The sequence below is a fragment of the Strongylocentrotus purpuratus genome, unplaced genomic scaffold (assembly GCF_000002235.5).
Source record: "Strongylocentrotus purpuratus isolate Spur 01 unplaced genomic scaffold, Spur_5.0 spur5_scaffold_3, whole genome shotgun sequence".
Lineage (NCBI taxonomy): Eukaryota > Metazoa > Echinodermata > Echinoidea > Camarodonta > Strongylocentrotidae > Strongylocentrotus > Strongylocentrotus purpuratus.
The window spans coordinates 26,310,371-26,319,466 of NW_022145609.1; the positions used below are offsets into that span (position 1 = coordinate 26,310,371).

At 39.6% G+C, this 9,096-nt stretch overlaps 1 protein-coding gene across 1 annotated transcript; it reads right to left on the minus strand.

Moving 5' to 3' along the window:
• Positions 1-590: 590 nt before the first annotated feature.
• LOC578349 (protein PAXX) lies at positions 591-9,082 on the minus strand. Its single transcript, XM_011685942.2, has 7 exons — positions 8,815-9,082; positions 4,462-4,522; positions 3,972-4,021; positions 3,347-3,540; positions 2,646-2,717; positions 1,613-1,697; positions 591-781 (listed from the first exon to the last, which is right to left on the minus strand). The coding sequence occupies exons 1-7, from the start codon at positions 8,934-8,936 to the stop codon at positions 748-750; spliced, it is 618 nt and encodes a 205-aa protein (XP_011684244.1). The 5' UTR covers positions 8,937-9,082; the 3' UTR covers positions 591-747.
• Between the last annotated feature and the right edge of the window lie 14 nt (positions 9,083-9,096).

A 9,096-nucleotide genomic window follows, 5' to 3' on the forward strand; every position in this document is an offset into this window, starting at 1 on the left:
GTTTTATCAAGTAATGTAATTTCATCTAGTAATATAATCTGTGTAATAACATCTAATCATTCATGTCAATATGCAAATTTAGTAGGAATGGAAAAAACTGTTCAATAAGGAAGTTCAATGTGTTCCACACAATATATGCAAACAATTGTCATCCATCAGATTCAAGTATCATTTATTACTGCAGCTTGATAGCTAGGGATTTATCTCCAATCTCAGTTCCAAGGGTGTCTTACCACATTGTTACTGGTATAAGATGCATTTTGAGAGGCTTACTTCGAATCATCGGGTCATCGCGTCCGGTAGGGTGGTCGCGTTTGATCTTTCGTAGAACGAATGCAGAAGATCATGTGAAGATGCATGTTAGGGACGCGACCTCTCGTAGATTTGCCATAGGGTTTTCACAAAGTGTCGGGTAAATTAGACCAGACCATTTGTAGATGAGAGGGGTAATTTATTTCACCAACATTCCCCCCCCCCCAAATTTTGTGAATAAATGGGCATGTTTTCAATTTCACATAAGGTTTGGTAACGCAACTACACGACCCAACGTGATGACCCAATGATTCGAGGTAAGCCATTTTGAGAAACCTAAATCACAGCTTGAGTCACATAGAGAAATATGCACTAGATTCAGGGCACGCATCGTGATATGTATGAGTTATCAATACCATACATCCATCTTGAAAGACTTCTATGTTCACCCTTTGGAGTTGTGTTTCATTTGATAAGCATATCCATCGTCTGGCATCAGTCAAAATCCACTCCTTTAGCAGCTTTTCGTCTGTAATGTTAATGCATGTACATGTATCAAGAATCAGTATGGGGAATTAACCTTAGAGATACCGGTACACTTATTTTACCAGGTGAAGTTCTTTCCTAGCTTACAGGGACTTCCATTATTATCTAATGATTTTGTGTCAGCAAACTAAATCACTATACCCCACGCGGTCTCTCCTGCCATATCATTAATTACCGGTACTTAAAAATAAACCTTGGAACATGAGGCATGGTAAGCTAATATACAATATATATATATATATTTTTTGAACAGCAAAAGTATAATTTCATTCCTTCAAGCTCTCAATTCTTTGGATTTTTCTTTCCATCAGACTTTAATTCCCATACAATTACACCGTTTGGTTGCCACTTGGGCACAGAACTGCTTTCAAAATACATTTTGTCTTTCTTTCGAGGATTTGCATTTCTTAAGTCCACCTTTGTTACAACACAAAGAAAAAGTAAACACATATTGATGGATAGTCTAGTAACGTAAATTATTATTCATAACCTTACCAAGATTTGTATTTTTTTTGTAAGTATGTTAAAAGTTGATTTGTCCAAATTTATATTTCCTGACAATATGAAATATTACAGCTTGCATCTAAAAGTATTCAACAAAAGCCCTAATTCAACCAGTTCTTTTTGCATTTTTGAGCAACAGGAAAACACATAAAACGTCAAAATTATAAGGGGTATGAACGATTTAGACCGTAAATAAATGAATGATATAAAATATAATGAAATACGATAACATAGTAATACAAAAAAATAAATTAGAAGATAAATAAATAATTAATAAAATTAATTAATAAATAATTTGACTATGACTTACTTTTTACTGGAAGGGTTGACAATGCTGAGCCCTGGCTGTTTGACCATCTTGGCTTGGCTTCCTGTGTGCTTCTTCATTTCAAAATCTAAAAGAAGAAAACAAAAAAACACAATACAGAACAAATTACTTTATGTGAAACATGCAGAACTACAGGGGCATAGGATCGAGTGGGACAACAGCCAACTTCTCACATCTATCCAACACTGGCACACTAGGAGGGTATGAGAAGCCATAGAAATTCTTCCAACATGATACAGTACCTCAAGACAGCGGCCTTCAGATCAATAACATCTGGTTACCACCCATCAACAAGATTTCCTCAACCAACTAACAAGGCTTTCCCTCGCGTCTGCATACTCATTGTTTTCCTTTAATGTCTGCATATCAACCAGATATTGTCATGATTTCTCTCAATCATATCTGATTGATAAACGTCTGTAAAAACCCAATTACACACACACTCATTAAGCCATTCTTCTGACTTTCTTTGAAATATCTAAAAGTTCTTGTCAGAACTAGAGTCTATAACCACCAAAGAATGATACAACAGGTCTTTTAAGAACTAACACATTTCTCCAACAAAGAACACTCCATGGTGTACCTATTTAAGTATTCCTCATTCAAATTAATTTTCTTTTCATGTCATTTTCCAACTTTAACAGATTTCATCAGATCAAACTAGTGAAGTGGAGGAATGAAATATCTAGCCATCATGGGGTTTCATCAAGACAATAGAGGTTATAACTCCTAAATGCAAGATTAAAATAGGGATTCCAAAGCTTATTCTAAACATCCCTCTCTATCTTTCTCCCAAAACCTAGGCTAATTTTTCTTCCCCAGCCCCCCGTCGATCTCTCAGAGCACCCTACCCCCTCCCCAGCTCCTCCCCTAAAAACGGCCTCTTCATCCGTTTCTCTCCCTCCCTCCGCCCTCCCCCCTCCCTCCTCCCTCCCCCTCATGCTCTTTCACTACAAACCCCATGTCTCTACAGCTTGATCTAAGTTCTTTATCACAACCATTAAAATCATCTTACCTTTCAACATGTTGCCCTGATCAGTGGCATTTGACCTCTGTTTCTTTACTGATGCCAACTCCTCTTCTTTTGCTGCAAATTAAAAAAGCATCAATACAAAGAGAAATAATTAAAAGCTGCAATATTCATCTTCAAATTATTATCAAAATATCACATTTCAAGGGGCATACTAAGTCTAAAATTTGAAATTAAGTTACTAAACTTCATTATTATGGAATAGGCTTTGATCACATTGTGTGCCAAAAAGGGCAGATTACACGAAAACAACGACTGGGCATTATTCAGCCATAAGATGGCAGTATAACACCATGGCGGAGCAATCTTGGCAGTAATCCCAGTTACATAAGAATGGTGTGTAAGAGACAAACAGACAAACACGTTACAGTATAAAAAAGGAGAAAGTGAACCTAAAACACTTGGCTGTTGAGGAATTCCCCTTCTAATATTTGTTGTTGCTTTTTACTTACTTCTATCTAATGCATATTATTCTTATATGTAAGTATTATACGGTTTGTACCTTTGCTTGTGAGCTTTGATGATTTTCATTATTTCTATTTCTGTGTATTACATTTTTATACTGTTCAGGACCATGATGTAAAACAGATTTTGTATCTACAATGTTTATCTGATTCTTGTTATCCTGATTAAATATATTTAATATTGCATTCCGTGTTTTCAAATGAGATTTTCTTGATATTCACCTGCCAGTCTCTTCTCCAATTCACTGCAATTTTCTGCAAAGTAGAAGAGCGCCCTCTGTAGGTCAGCTTTCTTCTCGTTGGCTCTGGCTTCATACAGGTCGTAGCTGATGGCACCATTGGAGCCGCTCCCTACCGTCAGAAGGACCTTATGGTTCTGGAGCGTCACTGTGAGGTCTCCAACTCTGAAAGCATTCCTGCAGGCCGCGAGGAGCATGGCAAATGGATGGACATCAAAGAAATATCAAATAACCATGCAGGGTGTAACATGCCAGTACCCTACTTACCATGTTATCCAAGATATAAACTGGAAATGCTATCATGAAATCCTTTCAAATCAATCTGCCAATTTCTTTGATTCTTATTGATGTATTACAAACCAAAAAAAGAAAGAAAAAAGAACAATTTATTTCAAATATAAACAAACAAAAACAGAAACAAAAGAAAGGAAAAGGAGAGAAGAACAAAAAAAAGCTGTTTTTTTAAGTCATGATATGAAGTCAATTTGGCAATCTGTAAATGACAGACTTTTACCCGATAGACCCATCTACTTAGTTAATCAAAATATTGATTGTCTGTCCTTTGATAACACATTAACAATGAATAGTGAAAATACACCCCTACAAACCTGAATCTTAAAAAGTAAGCCTCATATGTAGTCACTTCTGCCAAATCTCTCTGCAAAGGGAAAAGGTTAACAAAGTGAGACATAGAGAAATTGTTTAAAAAAGAGGAATGTTGAAGAATAGACTTATCAAAATGATGAATATACATCACATTTCAAAATACATTATATTAATGGCTTAGATATTAATTATGTGGCAATCCTAGAAGTATTCTGCGTAATATTTATTCATTAGAGCAAAAGAAAGACAAAATCAAGTTTAAAATGTCTTATCATGAACAGAACATCCCTCTTATCATGTGCAGTGGTATCTAAAGTTTGTGGAATTGTTTTTGTATTTTCTACTTTTTAAACACACTATTAAACACGACTGCAGCTAGTGAGGGGGCTGGGGTATCTTTCTTCATGCCCTGTGATATGGCTTGAATTCTGTGAATACATTGTCATTATTAATGTGAATACTGGATAACCTATCCTTTCATTAAGTTCTTACATGAGATTCTAACTGGAGATAATCCATAGCCAGCCGCCACACATCAGTGCCATCAGTTACACTGTAAAAATAAAAAAGGAATATGGTAATGACTTAAAAGCAGGTAAAAACTTTAACATCATTGTGAATTTCAAACGGGTATTATAATAGTATTAATGAACCTGTAAAGTATAATTTTATGTCTGCTTGACGCTACGATCTCGTGATGACACCTCACCAAGCCACATCTCAGAGAAGCCCAAATGGATGAACAACCAGAAATGAAACAAGTTTTCGGGACATGTCCCAGTGGTGCTCCTCCCTTGCCTCAGAGCCTGACAGAAAGGGTACATCTAACGAGGGGGATTACTTTGACAGCAGTAATCAAGATGGAGGTATGCATGCAACTTCTGTGAGAGCTTTCATTGAAGAAGGTCAACCTGAAGAACCTGGACCTGAACTATACGTCATAGATGTGAACAAAGCTCCTCATGAACATGGTGAAAGCGGGCACACAGTTGGGTTGGAAGATGAGACTCAGAGGACTCTTTCAAATAACACCATCCCTAACCCAACTGCTTATGAGAATCCCCCATCAAAAACCTCTAAATATAAAGCTTTTTCCAAGCAGACACAGGAGCTTGAGGAAGACTTGAAGGAAAAATGCAACATAAACGCAGTCATATTAATGGACAATGAGCAACTCCTTAACCAGAAGGAGCTTAAGAGCCTACAGGACCTACAAGACTGTGACAAGGCCTTACTTGAAAGCAAGGACAAGGAACTACTCACCTTGTGGAACTCGTTGCTCAAGGAGGAAGCTGAGCTAAGATCTCTCCAGCTGCAAGCTGATTTTTTAACCACTGTTTGCCAAACGCAAGGCCTCTCTGATATTTTCAGTAATGAAATCGTCCCTGCAGAGACACCATCAACACGAAGTCCAACTAGTCCTAATACAACGCAACAGCCAAGGCTGCAAAAGAGCAGATCCTTCACTAATAGCACTCAGCAGTACAGGTCTAAGAACCATCACCTGGGTTCACCTTCCCGCTACCGTCTACAACCTGGACCATCGACCACCAGCTCCTGTCAAAACTTTGAGCTGTGGGCATGTCCCCCTGTAACTATAACCAACCCAGTCAGCAAGCTTACTTAAACCAGTACTCTAGATCTATGAGCCAACACTAAGACAAACATCAACACTTTATCCCTACCTAGGGGGTGTTTCACAAAGATTCTAAGTCGAACTTAACTGTAAGTTGGACTTAAATATTATGGGAAGCCATTAGCATCCTTGAAAATATTTTGTAAATTTCTTTGTAGAAGGCATAAAATGTTGATTCAAATCATTCATATTTCCTATTATCATGGGAGATTTCATGTTCCTGGCGTGGAATTTATAAAAAAAAGTCTAAAACACTTGAATTTCTGCTTTTGGATATATTTCATTTTAAGGCTCCAATGCATGGCTGTCCATAATTTTTAAGTCCAACTTAGTGTTAAGTTCTACTTAGGATCTTTGTGAAATACCCCCCAGGATGCACAAGGTACGTCATGATGAGAGCAACGGCAATCTACCATCTCCTCCTAATTCACTAGTTGGTATTCACCACACGATGGCTGAGGACCTTTATAGCACTCCAACCAGCAACAGGTTTGAAAGTCTAGTTGGTGATGAAGAGGTCCTAGATAAAGTTAACAGTGGCACACACCTGCATAGGGAACCATTGACAAACAATGCAGTAACAACTAACATCACCAAAAGGCCCACAAACAATAGAACAATTCAAGACCTGGCTGGCAATTCCTTGCAGGAAAACCTTGCAGAAGCACCACTATACTCCTGGTAACTCCATGCCCAACGTAGGGGCAGACAAGCTTCCTCTCCGACCGTGCTACCCACCAAACATTGCCAAAAGTAAAATGGATGTCGAGGGAAGCAGGGGTCAAGAAAAACATCCAGCTGATATGCCCCAAACTCATCAAGCAGGGAAGTAACGCCATCCCAAGCCTGACAGGGTTCAGCACACTGTGGAAGACGAGCACCATTCCAGAAGAACTAGCCGACCTATGCATATTGACCTGAATATAGCCTTTCCTAGCAAGCCCAACTTCAGGAAAGTCTTGCGATCCCTCTTCACAAAGACGGACAAGAATCCATCTGTTCCAGGTTACTGTAGAGGCATCACACTCACCCCCGTCCTAGGCAAGCTGCTGGTCAAACCTAAACTCACCCAACACCTACAAGAGCACCAAATACCAGACTCACTCCAATTCGGATTCCGGCAGGGAAGATCCTGCACTCGTACAGAAAAAGCCCTGGACCTTGTCATTGAAATCTACAAGCTCTCTAACCAACGGCTATACATTGCCATGCTGGATGCTCAGAAAGCATTTGACAGGGTTTGGCAGGAAGGTCTCCTGGCAAAGACAGCAGCAACACACCCGTCCCCAGCTCTGCTGCATACCATTGCAGAATTCTACAACAGCTGCTCAAGCAAGGTGTTCTGGGACCATTCTGTAGGACCCTCTTTTCATGTCATACAAGGATGAGGGAAGGAGGTGTTTTATCTCCCACGCTCTACACACTCTACATTGATGACCTCATCAAGCTCCTGAGAGAATGCCATCTAGGTTGCATGATCAGGAACCTCTACGTACATGTAGGTGTCATAGCATTTGCTGATGATATTGTTCTCCTTATTAACGAGTAAACAGAGCTCCAACAGATGCTTAACATCACATTCCAGTATACTCAAGAATGGAGATACAAGATCAACCCCACTAAGAGTGCTGTCATCGTGCTGAACCAACATCGTACAATCAGCAGACATTCCTGGCATATCGATGGTGAGCCAATAGACGCTACCAATAGAGCTACCAAGCGTCACGCATTATGCGTGACAGTCACACATCGAGGGTCTGAAAACGCTGTCACGCATGGCAACAATGTTTGTCGTGCATCAGGGCCAGAATGGGCGAGGAAAAAAAGGTAGTAATTGCTAGACTATGTACTGGCCGACCGCCTCGAGGCCTCAGCTAGCTCCTCGCAGGGTTTGTGTACCTATATCGCATGCACATAGCATGCATGCAGGCCGGCATCACGTCGTGTCACGCGGGATTACGAAACTACACTAAACGCTATATACCCTTGCCACGAGTCATGAAAATGTCACGCATAGCTGATCTTTGAACTTGGCATCTCTGCATAGGCTCTATAAATGCGAGGATATAGCTTGCGATTTTTCGTTTCATCCGATACCAAAATTATGATAATTCAGTCAAACTCTCTATTTGTTCTGTTTTTTTCAGCATCCTTAAAAGATTAATATTTCACTTAAGTTTAAGTCTGAATACATAACTATCTTTTACAGGGCTGTCAACCCTCCCGCATTTGGAGGGAGTCTCACGCCACCATGCTCATTCTCCCGCCGTCCCAGTAGCTTGTAGCGGGAGACTCCCGCCAGCACGCATTTCCTCCCGCTCTCCCGCTTCGATGTAGAATCTCCCGGTTTATGAAAAAACCTCCCGCCAAACATGGTAAGCACGTCCAAAAACAGGACCAAAAAAAAATTTGCTCTAAACCCGCTTATTCAGCGGCTGGCTGAGTCGATTTTCAAATTTTATAACGCCCCCCCTTGAAAAAATCCTGCGTACGCCACTGCCGTTGAGCAAAACAAAAATTTGCATACGACCTCCCTCGAAGCCATTCCCCAAAGTTGACAGCCCTAATATTAGTTTTAAGTTTGAACAATTCTCATTTTCGTCAAACTGGAAATTTGTTCTGAAATGTTTGTTAATTTTTCCAGTCTGGATAGATCTAGATCTAGACTTCTGAACTAGCGCCAAAATAAATTACCATTAAATTTATTTACTCTGTCGACATCGAGATTAATTTTTTTTTTTTTTAAATTCCACTCTAGAACATTGGATTTGCATTTGGACACTCAAGCTTTCCAGCAAAGCATAGCGTCGAGAGTCTATGCTAATGCGTATTGACCTTTAGCACTGCACTACGTGTTAATAGCCAGCATTTGCATACATGAGTAGTCAATACATTTATAACACCACAATGCACACACTAATGCCGATGTGGCTGATCGGCAAGTTTGACAGTAGACTTACAATTTGAATTTTTTAATTATTGTTTTGAACATCGGTAACTTAAAAAAATTGTATTTCACTGCTATTTAGATTTCATCAATTATCACTAAAGTACTGATTTTTAGTGAAATCAGTTGAGTTTTGTACAGTGGTGTTTGAAATGTTGAGAATCGTTAGCACAGCTTTTAATACACAGCCAGGATAGTACGGTACCGTAATGTACCGTACCGTAGCTATGTGTGGATTTGGAGAGAAAAAAAAGAAGCTTACTGAATAATCCATGTATCTTTGTCGCACGACGTGAAACACAAGTACTTGGCTGACTCATTCTTAACAATGGAATGTTGACCATCTACACCCCCTTCTGTGGCAACAGTTTTAGCAGAAGACATATTACCGGTAAAAAAATAAATACAGTCGGAGCGAACAACAATCAACAACACAAGTGCACTCGGATATGGCCGGTTGCGCTGTTTGTGGCGACAATCCGATATTGGTCTACAATTGGCTTTCCATAGAACAAGCGCGCGCTCCGTTCGAATGTTTAGGAAT